At 39.1% G+C, this 23,693-nt stretch overlaps 1 protein-coding gene across 8 annotated transcripts in view; it reads left to right on the top strand.

Annotated features, from left to right (window-relative positions):
- VPS13B (vacuolar protein sorting 13 homolog B) overlaps window positions 1-23,693 on the top strand; it is a 358,159-nt gene that overhangs the window by 36,579 nt on the left and 297,887 nt on the right. For all 8 annotated transcript variants that reach the window (XR_004693247.2, XM_035126123.2, XM_035126121.2 and 5 more), the window contains exons 7-16: window positions 1,671-1,845; window positions 4,597-4,853; window positions 7,173-7,268; window positions 8,152-8,274; window positions 8,691-8,828; window positions 12,087-12,174; window positions 15,345-15,542; window positions 17,087-17,256; window positions 17,528-17,722; window positions 18,795-18,919. Coding sequence is in view for 7 of the 8 variants with exons in the window: in XM_035126123.2 (XP_034982014.2) it covers window positions 1,671-1,845; window positions 4,597-4,853; window positions 7,173-7,268; window positions 8,152-8,274; window positions 8,691-8,828; window positions 12,087-12,174; window positions 15,345-15,542; window positions 17,087-17,256; window positions 17,528-17,722; window positions 18,795-18,919 (1,565 nt within the window). In the remaining variant the exon portion in view is untranslated. The remainder of the gene's footprint in view (window positions 1-1,670; window positions 1,846-4,596; window positions 4,854-7,172; window positions 7,269-8,151; window positions 8,275-8,690; window positions 8,829-12,086; window positions 12,175-15,344; window positions 15,543-17,086; window positions 17,257-17,527; window positions 17,723-18,794; window positions 18,920-23,693) is intronic.

Raw genomic sequence — 23,693 nt, 5'->3', positions numbered from 1 at the left:
CAAACTTTCTCCTGTTTCTAAGCCAAGGATTGGAAACGGATATCCAGAGTAGTTCAGGATCTGTACGGCTCTCTCTAATCAATACAGCTATCAATCTGGCATTCTCTGTGGCATTTATCCAAGCTTAATGTTCTCTTAGATCAGGCATAAGCAAACTCCGGCCCTCTAGCTGTTTTGGGACTACAATTCCCATCATCCCTGTCCACTGGTCCTGTTAGCTAGGGATGATGGGGACTGTAGTCTCAAATGTCTGGAGGGCTGGAGTTTGCCTATGCCTGTCTTATATCTTCAGAGTTTTCATTGCATGCATTAGTTTTTAAATACTGTACTAAAACGGGGGTAGGGAACCTTCTGCAGTCCAAGGGCTGCATTGCCTCACAAGCAACTTTCTGGGGCTTCACCTTGGTAGGCAAGAACCATTATCACAGCTCAATGACACATTCCAGCCAGGCAAAAACACTCAAGGAGGGAATGAAGCTGGCCTAGGGAGCAGTGTTGACTGGTGAGAGTATCAAGGACCAGGCATTCAGCCCCCAGCCTGAGTTCCCCACACCTGTCCTAAAGCCTAAGACAAGCACTATAGACAAAATTACTTGTCAGATTCTTGAATTGATATTTTCTCAATTTGTCTACAACTTTGCTATGCATACTGTAACACTAGATGGAAAGAGATGACAACTAAAGTCATTTTGAGATTTGTGCTCAGCAGCTTCTGAAACATAAACAGGTTCTTGTCTTCTATTAATCATAATAAACTCTGACATGCTAAATGCACTTCACTGCGGTACTATGCGGCCATTGTAAGTAAGCAGAATATTAAATCTTGGCCTTCTCTCTCTCTTAATCTTAAAGTTTGCCAAATTTTTGTTTTTGATCGAGGAATGAAGTTCAGTTGTGGGCTTGTTCATTAACTTTCATGCCAGGTTTTAGCAGAGGGGATATTGTAATGACAGAATCACAAACTTCTGAGAGCATATAATGGAAATATTGACACAGTCTTCACTAATGTCAATTGGTGCTGTGGTTCTAATAAGGAATTTCTGTGTTTTCTATTCCTTCATTACTTACATAGATGGTTTTAATGAATTCTGAGTTATGTAGCATAAAAAGCATGCCAGGGAACATAGATTAGTGTGAGCATAATTATAATTATGTTTATAAATAACTTGCCTGGTTATCTCTATTGGTGGCCACAGTTCCTCATCAGGGTACCCTGGAATATCTGTCATTAAAAATGAAATCAACACAATGTTTAACATACTTCATAATTACAATCTTCATTTGCCTTAGATGTATATTAACATTTACTTTTAAAATCTGAATTTTGTCTCTTGTTGCTTATGTGGAGCCTGGTCCTATATGTGTGTTTAAGTCTGACTGTGCTCAACAGAATTTATCCCTTATTATGCACAGGTCGCCATCTAAGACTGCGGGAGATAGGCACTACTGCTTGTGCAAGGCAGTTCAGCTGAATTCTTGTAATTTCCCTGTCCTCCTGCAACTCCGGTAGCCCACTTAGGCGGTTCCAGAGGATCCATTGTTGCACAATTGGAGTTCCATTCATTCTTCCTTTCATGTATTGTAGGGGATTGGGCCAGATGACCCTAGGGGGCCCCTCCCAGCTCTACAATTCTTCAGATCCAATTCAGTGCTTTTCTCTGTACTTGCAGATCCACACTTTAGTAGAAACCCTGAAGCTCTCCATTACCGATCAACAACTCCCTATGTTTATTCGAATAATGCAACTTGGAATTTCACTCTACTATGGAGAAATAGGCAACTTTAAAGATGGAGAAGATGAAGACTTGGTTTGTCACACTAAGGATGTTTTGGGGAACATCTCAGGTAAAACAGATTGAATTCGTTCGCAATCCTCCAAAAGCGTCAGAGAAACAGGGCCGTCTCTAGGCCCGGGTCCGGTGGCGCGGGGCGCCAGGCCACCAGGGGCGCTGCTGCACCCGCTGCGCCTGCAGAGAGGCGCGGCGGAGGCGGCCCCAGGCACACCTCTCAGCTGTTCAGCGGCTTCAGGCCGCTCTTCGGAGACGCGTGGACCTGGGGCCGCCTCTGCCGCGCTGGGAAACGGGACGGGGGGGGCGCTGGAGGGATCCGCCGCACCACGGCGCCAGGCATGCTGAAGATGGCCCTGCAGAGAAAGAACATTTCAAGTGCAGATAATGCAAAACTAGTTGTTACATAGGTTCTTGGGCAATTTTGTAGGTTGGTTTGAGGCAATTTAAAGACATAATCAAAACTTCATGTTTAATTCTCTTATTATGGTTTAAATAACAAGTAATTATTCTGTTAGCTTCCTAGAGAAGCTATATGTAAGATTGTGAAGGCAGAACAAATTTCCATATTAACCATTTCATTTTGGTCTTTTATGGAACAATTTTTCCAAGGTTAAATTGGAACTTTATAATCCATTCAAACAATAACATTGTTTACTGTATTATTCTTCAGGCAATGACAAATATTTCAAATTGATTGCAGTCTGTGTTGTATTAAGGGCTTGATTCTTTTCTTGGGTTGGTTAAAAGAGCTCTGTAACTGAGTTTGAGGGCCTTTGTACTAAAGGATAGCCACCAGTCATTTTCAAAATATGTACCAAAACATGAAGTAAACAGTTCAAAATTCTTTCTTATTCTTACCTTAAAAGTACCTGGAATAATCTTGCTCTGATACTCTAGATTATTCTGTAAACCCCATATTTTAATTTATTTGGAAGTAGTCAGCCCTCAAGTCACATCAGCTAACTTTATTAAAGAACTGATTTAATAAGTCAATAGAGCAGTTTTCGTCAGAAGCTATGTACTAAGTATTCTTTTTTATTATTTATAACACCTCATTACAGTAGTATTAATAATATCTAAAATGCAACCTAACTACAGTATGTAGGCATGGTTGTTTGCCACAACCTGTCATTTTTGTGTGTGAAAATGAGATATTTGCAAGAAATAATGTAGTTACAGATTGGTGTGGTATCCCATGGTGCCACCTCTGCTAACAGAAAGCATTTTTCAATGGAATGGGGAAGGAGGCAGTTTTTGATGATGATTCCTGCAGCCCCATACAGAATCCCAAATTTATTTAACAATATTTATATACCGTTTGATTGTAGTAAAACCGCTTGAGTGGTTTACACGAAATGTTAAGATTATTAACAAAAACCAGTTAAAAACAATTTAAAACATTTTGAAATAATTAAAATTAACAATAAAAGAGATTAAAACACATCGGCAGCTACATGCCTGGATAGGTTTGCCTAAACAAAAATGTTTTAAGCAGGTGCCAAAAGGAGTATAGTCATACCTTGGTTGTTGAACGCCTTGCGACTCGAATGTTTTGGCTCCCAAACGCCTCAAACCCGGAAGTGAGTGTTCCAGTTTGCGAACATTCTTTGGAACCTGAACGTCCAATGCTGCCTCCATGGCTTCCGATTGAGTGAAGGAAGCTCCTGGAGCCAATCAGAAGCCACACCTTGGTTTCCAAACGTTTTTGGAAGTCAAATGGACTTCCGGAACGGATTCTGTTTGAGAACCAAGGTACGACTGTACAAAGAAGATGCCTGTCTGATGTCAAGAAGCTGTGAGTTATAAAGTGTAGGTGTTGCCACACTAAAAGATTGATTTTATACAACAGTGGAATGAGTACCGGTATTATGTGGCACCTGTAATAGTATACGTTCTGCAGATCGAAGCAGTTGAGAGAGCACGTAATGGGGTAACGTTATCATGTAAGTAAACTGGTCCCAAGCTATTCAGGGCTTACTGAAGAGGGTTAAGGAAATCCCCTGGGACAGATTAATGAGGCACTACCAGTCAGAGAACACAATCCTGGCCTAGATGGTCTGACTCGCTGTAAGGAGCCCTTATATATTTGATTTCATTGTCCCGGTAACTAGGGTAGGCTGGCTGCTTTCACAATTTACATTGCCTTTATTTTTATTGGTCTTTCTTATAGGCTCTTTAAAAAGCACAAGATTCTGGAGGCACAGTACTTTTAAAGGGTTTACACATCTTGCAGAAAAATTATGGCCTAAGGCATCAGTTTGTCCGATTAATATGCCATGTCACTCTTGACATAGGAATCAAAAATAATCCCTACAGTTCCTATCATGTTCGGCTATGAGACCACCAGCTAATTCAGACTAATATAGTGATGTTTTATTTGTGGGGAAAGGGCATTTATAACAATGTGAGGTTTTTCCTTTTAAAAATATGCATCTGGACCGTAGCTCTGAGCTATGCTTCCACTGCAGTGGTAGAAAAGCCAAAAGCATCTACTTCGGTTGCTACTCATGTAGGAATGTGTTGTTGAAGACTTTGTCTGCTTTTATTATGACCTACATTATAATATTAAATCCAATATAAATATGTATAGACAGGGCCTGTGCCTAGGCAACATATCACATACCATTCAGTATGTACAGCCTCTACTTTTCACGTTGTTTATACTGCCTTTCTCATAAAATAGGTATAGCATATATTGTTTAAAATACATGTTGTATATAAGTATAAAGTAAAATGCCTCTTGTTTCTAGCTTGTGGCTAATACTGTATTTCAAGCTGAATAATCACTGCTTTGCTTTTTTTAAAGGTGCAGAAGATGAAATAGGCCATGATATGCAATATATTTCTCCAGAATCTTATGTTCAACAAGATGATGATCAGCAACAGGGATGGGTGTCATGGGCCTGGTCGTTTGTACCTGCTATTGTGGGCAATGATGAAGAAGAGGGAGACTTCCTTGGAACAGATGATGGAACAACAATGAATCAGCATAAATCGCCAGCAGTTAAAGATCCCATTGTTTCTATAGGATTTTATTGTACAAAGGCTACTATTACCTTCAAGGTAAACATTTATTTTTTTTAAAAAAACAACAACCCAGAAGTATATTTCTAGTTGTTTTTGCTAAGTGCTAGGACAACAATAATAGATGGCAGTATATGGTCATTGGTTCTCATTGCGGGGAAAAATTTATGCTGGTTCACATATAGTTGAATACCTTTAACAGTGCAATCCTACATATGTCTGTCTCCCTGTCCCCCATGCTGCCTACACATGTGTGGATCATCTGAAAGCCAACTTTGTTAGTTTTCAGATGATCCAAACGTGTTGGCATCAACTTTAATTCTTCCAGTCAAGGACTCTGATTGATCATTGGGTGTTCAAAGTAGATCTATGTTCTACTCTGGGGATATGAAGAAGGGAGCAAGTATATTTTCTCCCAGAGCACCAGTCTCAAAACAATGATTCTTCAACATCAACTTTGTTGGACTGTTCATGTTGTGTGGATGCCTGATCATCGTCTTCCAAAGCAACTACTCTATTCCAAACTTAAAAATGGAAAGCATAATGCTGGTGGTCAACAAAAGAGGTTTAAAGACTCTCTCAAGGCAAATCTTTAAAAAGGTATTATAAACACCAACAATTGGGAAACACTGGCCTGCGAACGCTCCAATTGGAGAACAGCCTTTACCAAAGATGTCATGGGCTTTGAAGACACTCTAACTCAGTGTGCAAGGGAGAAACATGCTAAGTGGAAGGCACGCTTGGCAAATCCACACTGTGATCAACTTCTGCCCGGAAACCAATGTCCCCACTGTGGAAGGACGTGTGGATCCATAACTGGCCTCCACAGTCACTTACGGACTCATTGTTAAAACTGTGTTTATGGAAGACAATCTTACTCGGCTAAAAGTGATCGCCAAAAAGAAGAAGAAGAATGTTCTACTCTGGGGCTATGAAGAAGGGAGCAAGTATATTTTCTCCCAGAGCACTCACGTTCTTCACTATCCATGGATTTGTTCGTACCTTTGTTGTTTTGTAGTTGCCTGATCCTATCAGTCACTTCTTACAGCAGACTTGTAGGATGAGCCTGCCCAGTTCAAGAAGAAAAGGCCACTGCAGCACTTTAAAAAGATGCTTTTTTTGGTAATCTAACATGGAACCCAGTGGCGTCAACTCTAGTTCGGATATTATTCCCACTAAATCTCATAATAAACTACTAGTCTATTCAGCGTCCTTTGCTGAAGTAGGTAAAACCCCTCAAAAGGAGACTGTGTTTTATTCTTGTGCATTTAGCATTATACATTAAAATAATTTTACCACATCCTAACATATTGAGTGTTACATTTTTTACACTATAAAATGGTAAGCATAAGAGAATTATGCTGGCACTTAGAAGGAAAACATTAGAATTCATTGTTCTGCTTGAATGCTAAGAATGTATGGAATTAATTTGTGCTTCATATTTTGGTCAAAAACAAGCTCAGGTTTCTGCATTAGCATTCTGAATAGCTGATACTGCTCCAGCTTAAAAAAAACCCCACCATGCCAAATTAAATGTTGCATTTTCCTAATAATGTCGAAAATTGTTCTTGCAATGTTTGAGTTCTTTTAATCAATTAATTGCTTTTCCTCTACAATGATTGCAGACAGCTGAAGGGCGGGTTTTTAAATCCTGTTTTACTTGAGCATTTGCTTTATAGAACTTAGCTTCAAAACAGCAACCATGTGTACACACAGTTGGAAATAGCTAAGTAATGAGAGCTTCTAGGAATTTTATGTTATAAGAAAATTAGAAGGAATTAGTTCAGCAGTTAAAGATGCCAGAGTTAGGAGCTGTTGGGGCTAAACATTTAAATGTTTCATTATTTTGCCCTTGTTTAATGAATGATGTTGAATAGTCAAAAGTACACTGTTGATCTCTTCTTGCTGCTTTATTCATGGTGATCAGAGCATAGACAAAAAGGTAGTATATTTACTTATGATTGAGGTTCGCAAGGGTTGCTTAAGTACATCCATCTTGTGAATTACTTCCTATGCTATTATAATAAACTGTCAAGTTCTGTCAAGTTCATAAACTGAGTTGCACCTGCGTATCTGTTAGATTACCTTTTTATTCATTGTTTATGTATCTGAGAAACTAAAAATGCTTCAGTGTTTTTTAAGGTATTTTTAAAAATTGTGCCAATACATAGATTAAAGTTGTTATTTCCAGTGTGGATAATATATTGCAGCTGTTTTAGTGCACCTGTTTCCTGCCCAATCATATTCACCAATAGTAAAATTTAATTTGTCACCATCTTTTCTACACAGTAATAATAGTTTATATGTAGCTAATACGAATGTTGACTAATGGTAAGTGTTTGGCATATTGTTACACAGCTCACAGAAATGCAAGCTGAAAGTAGCTATTACAGCCCACAGAAAGTAAAATCCAAAGAAGTATTATGCTGGGAGCAAGAAGGAACTACAGTAGAGGTAATTTTCCATTACTTTTGTATATTTATAGTAAATTTCTTGGCATCAGTATTTATTTCATCAGAGTCATTACTTTGGACTGGCAGTTGCCGTATTGATTTTATATTCACCCATTATTGGATGGCTATAATAAAAACATAACTGAAATAGAGCCATTCTTGCACTTTAGCTGTAGTACTCTAGGCAGTAAATAATAAGCTCTCAAATCTAGTGTACATTACTATTATTCTTCTACTTCATTTGTTTTTTAATTACCGGTAAGTGCAAAAACTGACCACAATAGTCCTGCTTATACATTCATCCACATAAATATTAATTTTGGATAGATAGGTGTGCAGTTATTTATGTATGTATTAGATTCAGACCCTGCCCTTTATTCCAAAGGTACCTAGGGTGGCAAACAAGGGATAAGACGATAAAAACGTATTTTAAAAATCTTTAAAAACAATTCCAGACTGGGAAAATCTTAACTTAGAAGATTTGTTGATAGAGGAGAGCCTTCAGTAGACAGTGCCTTTCTAATATTCAAGGGAAGAGGATATTCAAGGATAGGCTTGGAATAGTCTCGGTTCTCATTTTCTCTTCTGTCATTGTCCCCTGTCCCATTCATTTGTTTTCTTTTAGATTGTAAGCCTATGGGTAGGGAATGTCTTACTTTGATTTTATGTAAGCCTATCTTTTGGAGCCTTTTTAGCTGAAGAGTGGAGTGCAAATGCTATTTAAATGAATGAATGAATGAATGAATGAATGAATGAATGAATAAATAAAGGCGACAAATAAAGTTAGATAGGTGAGCCCAACAATGTGTTGGTTCTTGGCTAGAAGCTTAACTCTCTTCCAGTTTCTTTATGTACACACTCAGCATGTTAACATTTTCCCCCAGGTCCTCATGAGTGGAGAACCTTTCTTTGATTGCCAAATAGGCTTTGTTGGTTGCCAAGCTCTATGTCTCAAAGGAATTATGGGAATTAAAGATTTTGAGGATAATATGAATAGAAGTGATGCGGTAAGTACAAGTTATGCTTTGCTAGCTTGCAGACGTGCACACAAAGACATGGTTCACACAAAAAAGACAGGTAGCCGTGGTAGCCGAATTAGACAAACCACGAGCCTCGGCTCACATGTAATACTAAGCCAAATCATGGCTTAGCTCTTGGTAGTGTGGCAACAGCAGATGCAGGGTGGTGTTGTAGGGAGTGAAGAAGCTGCAATTTCCTGCTGTGTACCAGCAAACTTGATTGTTCATTCTTAGCTGCTGTTTGGCTTATCATTGTGCAAACAAGACCATGGTTGGGAGGGGGGAATGGTTTCTTCATGTACCATGTTTATAAAAAAGAAATCAAATAACATGTTATTTTGTTTGTTATGTTTTGTTACTATCTTTCTACTCCCACTCATATATTTTTTCCCCTTTTATAAAAGGAGGCCTACTTTTTCAACTGTGGTGAAAATCTGAGCACAAAAGGGATGACATACCTTACCAATTCACTATTTGATTATAGAAGCCCTGAAAACAATGGTGTTCGTGCAGAATTCATTTTGGATGCAGCCGCTCATAAGGTCTTAAATAAGTTTTCTTTTAAAATTTTGGATTTATGCTCTGTGTTCATATTCTGTCACTTATTTTATACACATCTATGTTCAGGAGCTCTGATTATGGAGTCAGTGTTAACACCTTATTTCTGCTAAAGTATTTTGTCACTTAATGAGTACATGAGTTATGTCACTATGAGCTGCTTGAATTTACTTTTATTGCACATTTTACTTGAATGACCAGAGGCCATAACTAATTTAGACTTTAAAAAGGTAAAGGTAAAGGACCCCTGACAGTTAAGCCCAGCCGCGAACGACTCTGGAGTTGCAGCGCTCATCTCGCTTTACTGGCTGAGGGAGACGACGTTTGTCCGCAGACAGTTTTTCCAGGTCATGTGGCCAGCATGACTAAGCCGCTTCTTGCAAAACCAGAGCAGCGCACAGAAACGCTGTTTACCTTCCCGCCAGAGCGGTACCTATTTATCTACTTACACTTTTGATGTGCTTTCGAACTGCTAGGTGGGCAGGAGCTGGGACCAAGCAATGGGAGCTCACCTCATCGTGGGGATTTGAACCTCCGACCTTCCGATCGGCAAGCCCTAGGCTCAGTGCTTTAGACCGCAGCGCCACCCACACACTAATCTAGACCTTAGTATTCTTAAATTAAGCCTTATTAGCTAAGTTGGAAATTGATTATTCAATAGCTGGTTTAGCTCAGTTTGTAGAGCATGAGTCTTAATCTTAGGGTCATGTGTTTTGAGCCCCCCGTTGGGCAAAAGATTCCTGCATTGCAGGATGTTGGACTAGATGGCCCTCGTGGTCCCTTCCAACTCTACAATTCTATGATTCTATGAATGAACCACTTTTAGGGCTTCCGCTGGGATAGAATTTGAAGAGTAAATAGATAAGAGTCAGTCTTGAGTAGTGGGTAAATGCACAGAGTGTTTAGTCTGGAGAAGAGAGACCATGGTTCAAATCTCCTTCAGCTATGAAGCTCACTGGCTAATTATTAAAGAGTTTATCTCTTTCAGCATAAACTACCTTTAAAAAGTTGTGAGTATAAATGAGAGAACTGAGAAAGCTGCCTTGAGCTTCTTGTAAGCAGGGCAGACACCTGATAAAAATGAACATAGCTTTAGGGCTTATTCATTCCCACTATAAATTTTTGTACTCGGGCATGTGTATCAGAGTACAAATTGCACAATTCAGCTATGTTTTGCTCAGAGTAAACCCATTGAAATGTATTAATATTGACTAAGGTCCATTAATTTCAGTGGACTCTGAGTAAAACTTAGTTTCTAACATCCTACAAGTTTTCACTCAAATATAAAGTGGTAGCAGAGGTAAAAGTAGATACCTCTTCTTTTAAAATATTCAGTATTTGAAGAGTAAATAGATAAGAGTCAGTCTTGAGTAGTGGGTAAATGCACAGAGTGTTCAGTCTGGAGAAGAGAGACTGAACTGGAGAAGTGGTTCCCAGTTGCCACTTGCAAGTACTTTAGAGAACTGCAGTTAATAGAAAACTGTGAATCTATACTCAAGTCTAAAATGCTGAAATTAATACGTTAAAAAGAAATCAACTCTTTAATCCTTAGTGTCCCTGCACATTGAACTGAACTGTGCTTCATATTTGTTTTTTTGTTTTTAATAAGATGTGCCCTTGTGAATTGGACTAAAGGCCCATTTACTCTAGCTTCTTGCAGTGGTAAACCACAACAGCACAAGCAGGGCAAAAGCTTGTAAACTACAGCCTTCTTTTGCTGTGGATTGCCAGCAGCTAGAATTCAGTAGCATACTTCCTTTGAACATGAAAGATCTATATAGTCACTGATAGATTTATCCTCTGTGAATTTGTCTAATCCCCTTTTCAAGCCCTCTAAGCTTGTGACCATTACCACATCTAATGGAAGTGAATTCCATAAATGATGTGAATAAATACATTATTTTGTCTGACTTGAATCTATTACTTATCAATTTCATTGGACTAAACTTTTCCCACACCATACATCACAACATTATGCTGTCCCTTTAACTGCTTTCTCCTGAAACAAAAAAGCTCAATCTGGTTTAGCCTTTTCTTGTAGTAAAACTATTCTGGTTGCCTTTTCTGTGCCTTTTATAGCTGTGTGATACCTTCTTTGAATTGGGGCAGTCAAAACCACACACAATTTTCCAAATGTGGCTGCACCATAGATTTCTACAAGGGCATTATGATATGGGCACTTTTATTTTTAATCCCTTTTTAATGACATCTAACACAAAATGTACCCTTTTCACAGGTGTTGTAGAGGTTGATGTTTTGATTGAGCTGTCTGCCACACAACTCAAACTGTTTGCTGGTTAGTCATCACCTATTTGCGAAGTTAGGATTTTTTTGCTGCCTTGTCATCATTTTACACTTTTTCATATTGAGCTGCATTTCCCATTTTGCTGCCCATTCACCTGGTTCACAGAGATTCTTTCATAGCTCTTTATAGTCTGGTTGGGATAAATTGGTATTATTCATTAATCTGGCCTCAACTCACTGCTCATTCTTAAATCCAAATCATTTCTGAGCAAGTTAAAAAGCACTGGTCCCAATACACATCCTTGTGGGGCATCACTCTTTTTTAAATATCCGTGTGTTTATATTATATACTTCTTTTTATTTTCCTCATCCTTCATAGAGCAGGAGAACAGAGAAACACTGAGAATTCCATGTATCTCGTTACTGCCCAATAAACTCATTTTGTTAAAGCTGCGAATTCTCCTTCTATTGGTAGTAATAATAGATTCCATTTACTTAAATGTCAACCTTCATGTCTAATGACGTGATTAGAATGTTACTTACGACTCACTGCTTCCTATGAAGACAAGAGCAAACAAATACCTACTGAGTCCAATTTCTAGCTAGATGTCCTAAAATGTTTCGGAAGTTGCAAATGTTAGATACGAAGTTTGCCATAGTCAGCTGGTTTACTAGTGAGTGAGAGGTCAAGCTGAATTAATTGACTCTGCTAAAGATACTAATTAACTAGCTGCTTTGGAAAAGTGGACAAAACATCCAGAAGAGTTATAGATGTCCTTTTGTGTGGTCTAGTCTAGATGTTGCATTAGCTATCTGAAGGATGAATTCTTTGGCTAACCTCTGTCCTTTGTTTTGATAAGGTTTACCATGTATTCATGCACAAACCCAAACAAGTATATATCTCTAGTACTTGACTATAGCCCTGATACCATTGGGTTGTAATCTCAAGATTCTTTCTTAAGCGAACATTAGTTGTATGTACTTTGCTTTGTTGGTAGGAGATGTACACAGAGATAGCTGGAATGCAGAGGTTTGGGGCTTTCTACATGGATTATCTGTACACAATGGAAAGCACCAGTGGCAAAGGTACTTCATTACTTTGTTTGCTTGCTTTTTGAATAACAGAAACAAAGGCTTCCTCAGAGGCACCTGACAGTCCTTGACCGGCTGTCCTCAGATTTACCTTTTTGACCTAATTTAAAATCTGGATAGACTTGCTGAAAATTCTGAATTATAGTGTGCTTGTTTGCTCATATACCCTTTTCCTGACTTTGCCCTGAGAAATGCAGCAATGTGCGATTTGATATGACTGCTTTGCCTGTGTGCTTTGTTATCATGCAACGATTTAGCTTGAGAAAATCTGGGTTCAAATTGCTGTTCAGCAGCGTTGTTGTGAAGGCAAATCTGGAGGTGGGCAGAAGAACGTACTTTAAAGCAGCTTTGCAAGCTTTATGCTGGTTTAAAGGAAATAATCTAGTCTGCAAGGGTGATGATTATGGTGATGAGCAATTAAATTTGTATACTGTCCATTTAAGATGATAGGGCAGTTTACAACATTAAAATACAGAATGAGAACACAAAATACCTAACAAAAACGAATAAAAACAAACCAGTAACCCTCTGGGGAAAGCATTCCACAAATAGGGAGCTACCGCAGAGAAGACCAATTCTTGTGTTGCCACCCTTCAGACCTTTTGTGGAGGAGGAACACGAAGAAAGGCCTCAGGTGATGATCGCAGGGTTCGGGTCGGTTCATATGGGGAGATTACATTAGAGAAAGACAAAAGCTTCTCTTCTGTGTGTGTATATTACAATCAGTGCTTCCCCCCCTAGAAAAATAGGTGCCAGTACTCACCATGAAGTTGTTACAGTAAGTGCCACACTTTTTAACAACAACAACAACAAAAAAGGTGCGAGTACTGTGTACCCTGAAAAAAAGAGCACTGGTTACAATATTCCTTACAGTGGCATCCTATGCATGTGTAAGCAGCAGTAAATAATAGTTGCCTTCACAGTGTCATGGCAGATGAATATGATCTGCTTTATATAAAGGGCAGGAGTCTAATAATCTCTCCAAAGTGAAGGTCCTTGGGCTTCCTTGTTTGCTTTCTGCTTCCCTCTATGAGGAGGAGAATGGTCACTGGAAGCTCCCATTTCTGTTTTAGGTTAACCCAGGCATCCCCAAACTTCGGCCCTCCAGATGTTTTGGACTACAATTCCCATTATCCCTGACCACTGGTCCTGTTAGCTAGGGATCATGGGAGTTGTAGGCCAAAACATCTGGAGGGCCGCAGTTTGGGGATGCCTGGGTTAACCAGAATTTAGAGCCCTATCTAAACTATGCTCTTAGTCCACCTCAGTGTGCAAGGCCTCTGCGTGATCAGAGCACTCATGCTTATGGGTGTTCTAGTTATGTGGAGTCCCTGCACATGAACAGGGGTTTGCATGTTGGGTCTTCTTTGTAGACAACTGTGTTCAACATGAAGCTGAAGGAGGAGACTTGATATGGTTGGGGTAGTACTAAAGGCATGGGCCTGATTTCAGTTAAGTGCAGCATTGCCCTATATCTGAGTAACATAAATAGGGCTTAGTACAGTGGTGGGAAACTTTTTCTAGCCCAAGGGCTGCATTTCTTCCAGGGGTTGCATGCCACTGGTGTGCAGAGCAAGTCCTTCCAGGGGAAGAGCAACAGATGTGTCTTCTAACTTTGTACTGTAGGATACATTCCATCCATGCAGACGTTAGAGATTTCTGCCCCCCCCCCATTTCTTTGTCTTCCAACAAAGCAAACAAGAGGCATTTCCACAGCTTGAGAGCACATTCCAGCCAGGCAGAAGCACTAAGGAGGGTACTGAGCAGAGCCTGGAGACAGCCTCAAGAGTTAAGAGGGAGAGGCCTAGAGGATCCACATTTGACTCCCAAGCCTGAGGTTTCCCAACATGTTGTAAATTGTGGTTAATCTTGACTGTGACCAAAGTTCTAATGAACTTGAAATCAAAGCAGCTTTCTCATCCCATTAAGTGGTTATTTAAAAACACAGCTGAATTGGAGTTGGCAAAAAAGCATGTGCACTATGGATATGGGTGGTTTAAAACCCTGTCTCCAATTTTGAGTGTAGTATAGTTGTTGAGAGCATGTGATTTGAGCTTTAAGTTTTAGTTTTCAGCTCAATATTGCCACTCACTGCCTACTTCATCTTTCCTTCTGTAATGGACATGAAGAAAGAAAAGTGGGCCTCCCTGTGAAAATGCATTGGTGATCTTGCTTGTATTAGTTTATCACGAGGAAACAAAGTGCAGTTAAGGCTATTGTGTGAGTGTTTATAGCTAAACACTGATAATTGCAAGAAATTATTTATAGCTAACCACTGATAATTGCAAGAAATTATTTTTCATAAGTAGCCCCCCCCCAATTGTCCCAATCAGTGTTAGAAACTGAGATATGAAAGCTAGGAGCTAAAAGGCACCTTAAACCTATATCATGGGTGCAACAACGGAATGTCTAGGCACACTTTTAAAAATAACAATAATACAAAGCTGAAAATGAATGAACTGCAACTAAAATCTTATATTCATTTTCCCCGGGAAACCCCCATTTTATCGTACCATTTCCCGGCGGTCCCCTGTATCAGTTCGTCTCCTGTTATTCTCCCTTATTCCGCTCCTGCCGCCGGCCATTTTTCCCCCTGCTTTGCCCATCTATGGGCACCGAAAATGGCCGCCGCCGGCACCGGAAGTCGCGTCTACGCATGTCTGGAAGTGCGTAGACGTGGCTTTCGGTGTCGGCGCCGGCCATTTTCGGTGCCCATAGATGGGCAAAGCAACACCGGAAGTTGTGTCTATGCATTTCTGGACATGCGTAGACACGACTTCCGTTGCCGGCCATTTTTGGTGTCCATAGATGGGCAAAGCGACACCGGAAGTTGCGTCTATGCGGCTGCTGGTCCCGGATTTTGCAGTCCAGGACTTGGCAGGTATGCATGGTCTAGTTCTCATCTGAAGTCTGCATAAAGCAAAGACATGCTCCCCCCCCCATATTCTTAGAGAGAGTGTCTGGAAGTGGGGAGGAAAGGAAAGTCCTCCTTTCCTTCCACTCTGCAGTTTTTATCTGAAATCTTAGGCACAGTACTGAGGCCAGACCTCAGAAACTGCTTGCGCTAATGAAATTCCATGTAGCAAAACGCGCCTAGAACAATGGGAGTTTCAAACGCTGGTCCTAATGCATGTATTAACTATCTGTAAATATATATGTTGTAGTTTTAGTGTCTGGAAACCAGCCAGATGTGACTTCAGTAAAGAGTGAAGACTTTGGCCATGTTCAGGAGATGTCTACAAAAACCCTTATTGTGGGCCCTCTCAGTCTTCGGCTTGATAGCAGTGCAGTGCACAGGATTATGAAAATGATTGTTTGTGCTCTGGAACATGAATATGAACCATATAGCAAGTCTAAGCAAGGTATGTCGTGATTTATTTCTTTATTCTTTATTTTTATTTTTACAAACAAAGCAGGAGAGCTTCAGTGGAAAACTGTTAACTGCAAATAATGTGTGTGTGAAGAAAGGAAAGCTTAGTAGTAGTTTATTTGAATCTTTTCATTATTGTCTGTGGTAAGAGCTCAAACAGAATCTGTTTGTGGCACTGTTGATCTGACCAATGTGGTGTTCGATTAAAGTAGCCATTTGCAGCACTTTTTGAGAGAGCAACTTGGCATGTAAGACAGTAATAGGCAAGTATCTCCTAGTGGCATCATGGGGTCACCGGATTGGGCTCTGACTCCACTCTGATCAAGAGCAATGACTTCTTGGGAAAGTGGATGGCTCCCAGTCAGATTTTTGCTCCTGCCAATTGAAGCAGTCATGTCACCTTTAGCTCCCATTTTCCCCACTCCTACTTCAGGCTAGTTTCTTGAATATTTTCTTTATCTGTTTCCTGTTTGCCTTCCCTACCTCCCTTGTTTGCTATCTCTACTAAAAAATACTTTACATAAAAAGTTCTCCTTTTCCACCCACCCCACCCCTCTGTTAGTTCTGTTAGTTCTCCTAGTTTCGTTGGTTGTTACTATATTTGGGGAAAGTGGACTCCTGTTATTTCCCTAATTATGCTGTCTCCATGGACTGTTTGAGCTTGGCAAGTCTGCAAAACCTTCTCAAAGAATCTTTGTTGCTTCCTCATGATCATGGTGCAGTCAGAGCCCAATCGGGTGACCCCCATGATGCTATTCGAGATCCACACTTCAGATGAGTACCAATTGTAGTCTTTTTTAGGAAACTGGAGAACAAGCAAGCTCTAACATAGGAATATCTTATTTACCGTACTCATTTAGCTAGTGCTATCACACTTTACAACGAATAAGAGGTCCTTTCCCCAAGAGCTTGCAGTCAATCTAAGAACTGTCACACAGTGGATAACGAAAAAAGCAAACAACAACAACAACAACAACAACAACCCAGAACTAAGACAGTCCCCACCCTCAAGTTCACAGTCTAAAAGGATGTAGCTCACATGGGGAAAAATGGTGGTAGAAGCGAAAAGCAAGTTCAAGCAGAAGTTCTTCCAAGTTATAGTTCTTACAAGACAGTTATGGAGTTCTGGCTGTGTGGAGTCTGGCTGTCCAGAAGAGCAGCAACTCCTCACCAATGTCAGTGGCAATTCTGTCTGTCCTGCCCATTCTTCTTCCAGATAAGATTTAGGAACAGAGCAGGTGACAATGTCCAGGCCAGAAGGACAGGTGAGCTCCTGCCACACAGTTCTTCCCTCATGCAGCTGCCTAGATGGTGGTTAAAATGAACTGTGGTGACAATTTAAAGGCAAATATATAAAGAGAGCCCACTTGATGTTCCTTGTGAGAAATGCAACAATGGAAATCTCTTTGCCCTTTTGACATTTAGAGGAGCACAGAGTGATCAAAAGAAAATAATAGTTATGGAAGTAATTATGGAAGACTATGTACATTCCCATTGATAATTACGTTAAATTTGAGTAATTATAATTTATTACAGATTCTGTAGATGGAACCAAAGCTATGCCAAGCCCAGAAGAAGTAGCAGCTTTGGAAGAATATATTCCAACTCGGATCACAAACTTCACAATTCTGAAATGCACTGTGACAATCCCCATGGCTGAATTCAATTTGCTGGACCACTTGTTGCCTGTTATCATGGGTCAAAAGGTATTACAATGTAGTCTGTCATGAACTATATTCGGAATTAAAACATATGCACCCAGTCAGTTACATATGCTTATTTCATATAGGTTAATTTAGTCTGTATATATTTGCATACATGATAGACTGATTTTAAAAAAATACTGTGCAAACATCTAGACATCTAGAATGAAACTTTTTTAAAAGTTAGATTTGGAAATGTTGGGCTGTATTTTTAAATGTATGGGGTGTTACATTAATTTGGCTTGTATTTTTCCCCCTACTATATTCCCTGAAGAGTTCAAGCAGCCTCTTAAATACTACAAATCTTCAGCCTTTGCGTCCTCTGCCTTGTATCCAAATACTGGTGGACAAAATGGCCCTGGAACACTCCATGCCAATGTATGCTGAACAGCTTGTGCAGACTGTCAGCAGCCTTAGCCAGGCATCTGATAACTTACTTCACTACTGTTATTCACACTGCTATCTTAAGGTAAAACATTTTCAATACTTTTTTTTGGTTCATTGAAAATTGCCGAGACTTCTCAGAAACATTATTACAGAGCGATCCTAATTCTTGCAGGGAGGCAGCAGAGTGGAAAGGAGTGGCAGATCATCCACCACATTCCAAGTCCTGATGGACGGGTGGTGCTGGTTTTCTGTTCACTGCACCATTTTCAAGCTTGTGCAACCGAGGACTCAAGGATCAGGCCTCTCGGGTTAACCTCGGGGCTTTGGATACAGTAAATTCAAAGGCTCTGGCATCCGAGACTTGACCTTGGGATCATCACCTGAGGCCCTTCTTTGAGTGCCCCCTCCACGAGAGGTCTGGAGGGAAGCAACACACTAAAAAACCTTTTCCGCAGTGTCTCCGTTTGTGGAATGCTCTCCCCAGGGAGACTTACCTGGTGCCTTCATTACATATCTTTAGTCACCATGCAAAAACATTCCTCTTCTCCCAGCCCTTTGGCTAATTAAACAATCTATGTGGGGGAGGGGGTTATTTTTGTTTTGTTACTATGGTGTGTATATTTGTGTTTTTATATTGCAAACTGCCCTGTGATCTTCTGATGAAGGGTGGTCTAGGAATTTTTAATGATGATTATGATGAGGATCATCACCATCCCAGGCAGAAGCCCCCTGTTTGCAGCTACTATTGGCAGTAGCCCTCTGTCTGCGAGGACAAACCTGGTGCTTCCACCATGGTGGAAAACTGCCATGACACTCCTTTCTACCAGCAGAGGCTTACACTGCTGCCTCCCACAAGCCATCAATGTGGGTTGTTAGGATTGCACTGTTATACTGACATCATGATAATATCATGTAATTATAATACTCATTGTGGTTCAGATTTGTTAATGTTTAGTCAGTTCTTTCAAGTCAGTAGGACATACTGTTCCTGTGATATAAGCTGTGTGTGTTTTTATAGAAACATGATTTTCTATCTTACATTTTTCTTGGGGATAAAAAAATGGCTTAAAATTGACATTGGTTTATATTAAAGTAAAATAATTTGTACTGATACTTTTTGTTAATGTACAGCTTGATGTTTTGGTTTGTTTCAGATATTTGGTTTTCAGGCAGGGCTGTCATCACTGGATATTAATGGATCTTACAACTCACCAGTTTCAGTTGTTTCTCCATTCAGTACTGCTGTTTATGTCAAAATGCTTAAGCTTCCTAACTACTGGTGAGTATTAAATGCTTTATATTCACAAGCACTCTACATGTGGGTCCATCATGGGTACATTTTTATTTTTACTGTACTGTACTACATTATATTATACACTTCTCTCTTTCTCTAGATACAGATACATACACACACACATACACATATACAATTTTCCGCATTAATGTTTTAAATATTGGTGTCTCTGACCATATCACTTAGACTGCCATTACCAAAAGCATTCTTTTTCTTCTTAGAATTTTAGACCAAAATGTTTGCTACTAATGCATGGATATTGCTGTAGACTTGTTTTCATTTGTTCTGAAATGAATACCATAACTTAGAGGTTGACACCAAGAAAAATGTGCTGAAGATGTCTCTTCTCATTCAACAGAGTATCCCTTAGCCCTGAGGGCTGATGCCAGCTGCCGCAATATCTTAAGTAATCTAGAGAGATGTGTGTGTTCCTTATTCACAGCTTCTGTGAATGATATTTTAATCCAGATATTAGTAGTACTTTGCCATATTTTCATAACTGTCACAAAAATCTTGCAATGTACTCATTGGCTGCAACCTCGTTTTCTTCATATTTTGTATGGGTCTTGTCATATTTTGCTTCATTTGATAGTTCTTGTTTTATTAAGTAAAACCTTTGTCCATTTAGGTCTGTGGACAAATTCTGCTGTAAGTTCTGTTACAATATCAGATATTCAATAGAATATTTCTGTATAATGACTAATAACCACATTTGAACTTGAACAAATAGTAGCAATTTACACTTGAACAAATACTCCCTGTTTCATTTTCTTGCTCATCTGTTTCATTGGAAACAATTAATTAATTCAAAATGATTGCTTTCCATTCAGCTACTTTTCTTAGTAAAGGAAATGCTTCATGCATTCAAGTTTTTGAAATTATGTCAAAGCTGAAAATAGTATTTATCTTTCTTGTGATGTGTATGAATACAAAAACCAGTTTCCAGCGGATTTCAGATCACTGTACATACATGGATCTGTGTGTGCATGTAACATCTTGGTTTACCCAGGTGTTTATAGATTGCTGGCTTGTTTTGCCAATCTTTACTGTGCTAAGTGATTTCTTATTTATATTTTGATTGTTTTAATATAATAGTGTTTTAGTCATGTTGTACACTGCTTTGGTATGCACATGAAAAGTCACATAGAAATCTGTTTTTATAAATCAATAATATATGTATATGAATGATTAATTCATATTGGTTACTGGTATTTTAAAGTTAGTAAGAATAGTACAATGGAGAAAAACATTAGTTAAGCAGAGGGAGATTAATATAAAATAGATTTAACCTGTTTGTAGCTAGTGCAGTGAATAAACTGGATTAAATCATTGCCTTTTAATATATGCATGTAGAAATGTGGGCGTGCATGCGCACGCGCACACACACACACACACACACGCAAACACATTAATTTGTACTAAGAATGTAAACTAAGACCAAAATATAATAATTTGAGGATAATGAAGTAGAAACAAATGAATACTGCAGCCACATTGTTAAATGAAGTGCAGTATGAAGTGAATAAAACACCAGATGAAATACATCAATAGCACTTGAACTAAATCGAAATCAGCATGCGGACTGAAAGCTTCATTGAAGTCATGAAATGAGTGGGAACTAGTCTGGTAGAATAACCTGGTAATGTCATTAAACGTCCACTCTTTTTTTTCTCCAAAAAAATTATAGCACCTGCTTTATTTGGATTTTGAGATTTCACATTCCAGAGTTGCCTAAAGTGCACACATCTGATGATACATATGTTCTATATACACAACAGGTCATAGTTTTTAAAAACAAAGACACTTTATGAACTGTTATGGAATCCCCTAGGTAGTATGTTTTGAATTAGCAGTGAAAATCTCAACTTTATTTCTGACATAAATCTGCAAAATAGCTTTCATTTTTCTTGTTTAAAAATAATTCCAAGCGATATACATCCAATATATGGTATTACTGTAATATTTGCGCTTTTCAAAATGTATTTGAAAAACTTGGATAACATACTTCATTGCCTAGATGAAATAGCGTCATTAGAAAGGAGCAATATTAACTTGTTTTAAAAATCAGCATAGAAAAAATAGTTCTATAAAGTGTACTACTTGCTACTCTAGCTTTCAGTGCTAAGATATACTGAATATCTCAGAACAATAAATAATGTTTACAGATATGACTTCATTGTCAGAATGATAACACTTGCCTTACTAATTCCACATTTTATATACTTGAATTTTCAAACACTATGCTCATATTTTGCAGGCAAGTGAGTTGCTCCTCCATAAGCCATTTGAGTGCTGCTGCTTAAGAGAATTTAAAGTACCTCCATGAGAATTCTCTCCCCAGAGAGAACTAATATTCAAGATACATTACACCTACCAATACATAATGATGAGGGAACATCTGAGTAAAAAATTGGATTATTTTTGGTTTCTACAAGGAAACATTCTCAATTCTCACAGGGGAGAGACATAATAAAAAAATTCCTTCCAGTAGCACCTTAGAGATCAACTAAGTTTGTCATTGGTATGAGCTTTCGTGTGCATGCACACTTCTTCAGATACACTGAAACAGAAGTCACCAGACCCTTGTATATAATGAGAGGGTGGGGAGGGGTACTACTCAGAAGGGTGGTGGGAACGGGTGATTGATAGGTGTGGTAAACCCATTGGTGACTGTTAACGACTGCAATTGATCTTACAGGAAAAAGCAAGGGGTGAGATGGCTAAAAGAGAGACATGTCCAAGATGCTTAATAGACTTTTGGCTCTCTTGAAATGAAGCTTGGGTCCTTCCAAAATAGAACGTCTTTTGGCTAAACTTTTAAAAGATGCAGCCTAGGTTCTTCACAATGATGCCAACTGCGGTTGATAAGTGATCCCCACACCTTGCTTCACATCAGTCTTCTTATTCAGCTTCAGTTTTGCTGCACTGAGGCACCCCATTACTGGAAAGCCAGGTGTTCACCTGCATTTTGACTTTCTGCATAAAAATGGGAGCTCTAAGCCAAATCTCTGGGGTTGCAATGTCTTCACTTTTCCCCTGAAGCAGGCCTACTTTAACAACAGGAATTGTGTGTGAACTTCGGACTGGTGTATATGATTTGCCACCAACATTGGTACAACTGAGCCTGCCTAAAAGAGCAGTGCGACTCTCAATGGCCAACTACTTTTAGGAAAAGGAGCATGTCCCACATGCTGAGGAATGCTGGATTAAACATTCCAGGGCAGAAGCATCGTCTTTCAAGATGCATACCTATGTCACCTTAAAGACTCCATTACTATTCAATATCATATACATTTTTTTCCATTCCATTCCAGGCTCTCTCACTGATCTGAGGGATTGTTTGGTAGTATACTGTTTTTATTTACATAAATAAAGTTATTATTTACATAAAGTTTATATTAATTATTTTATTCATTAATAACACTTATAAATACTTCTACCCCATTTTCTACTGCAAATTCAATATTGATAAACAATATATCAACACACTTAAATTAATTTTGGAATGCTCCAAAATCAGTAAGGCCCATCAGTTAAAATTTAGTTGGCCTTGTGTTATTTTTCCTAACGTTTGGAAAGCTAAGAGTGCATGTTTCTTAGGTTCATTCACAAATTTTAGCTCAGTGAGTAGTCATCTTCTGCTTGCTGTTGCTGGACTGAAGCCCAGAAAAGAGAGACTACTTCCTCATCCTCAGATTCCAGGTTTTTGTTTTTCTGTGCAGCCTTGAACATTTTCTCTTAGTCTCACATAGCAGATAGAGTTACAGTAATTTTTCCTCTGGGACTACAGCTTCTGGCTTTACTGTGCATTGTTATTGTGTAGTGTTATTCTTTGAAATAAGGAATCTGAATGTCCAGGTCTGATAATTTGAATATTTTTGACAAGACCAAATATTCCAGTTGTTATAGCCAAGTGATCATATCATTGTCTTAGGGTTATGCAATATGTTAGGTTTTTAATGTTTAGTTTGTAAGGTAAAACATGCTTGGTGTTGCAAAATATGTTTTTGGTACTGGTGAACACAGTTGGAAGGTCAGCAGTTCGAATCCATGTGACGAGTTGAGCTCCTGTTGATCCCGTTGATCTGTCCCAGCTCCTGCCAACCTAGCAGTTTGAAAGCATACCAGTGCAAGTAGATAAATAGGTACCACTGTGGCGGAAAGGTAAACGGCGTTTCAATGTGCTCTGGTTTCCATCATGGTGTTCCGTTGTGCCAGAAGTGGTTTAGTCATGCTGACCACTTGACCCGGAAAGCTGTGTGTGGACAAACGCCAGCTTCCTCGGCCTGAAGCGAGATGAGTGCCTCACCCTATAGTCAACTTTGACTGGAGTTATCCATCCAAGAGTCATTTACCTTTTAACCTTTTACATTTACACAGTTGGAAAAATGTTTTTTTGGTCTCCCTGAGATCTCTCCCCATATTAAATGTGAAACTGTTCTCACACCGGATTCCTAAAATGATTTTTCTTTCATAGTGGTAGTATACAGTGGTGCCTCGCTAGACGAATTTAATCCATTCCACAGGTGAATTCTTATAATGAAAAATTCGTCTAGCGAATCCCATAGGAATGCATTGAATTTTTTTTTTAAAAAAATTGCCCATAGGAACCTATTAATTGAATTTCAATGCATTCCTATGGGAAACCGCAATTCGCTAGACGAATTTTTCGTAAAACAAATTCGTCTAGCGAGGCAACCTCCGCTCGAAAAATCCTTTCGTTAAGCGAAAAATTCGTCTTACAGGGCGTTCGTTTGAG

This window comes from Zootoca vivipara, chromosome 8 (assembly GCF_963506605.1).
Source record: "Zootoca vivipara chromosome 8, rZooViv1.1, whole genome shotgun sequence".
NCBI lineage: Eukaryota > Metazoa > Chordata > Lepidosauria > Squamata > Lacertidae > Zootoca > Zootoca vivipara.
This window is presented reverse-complemented; position numbering and strand designations above follow the sequence as displayed.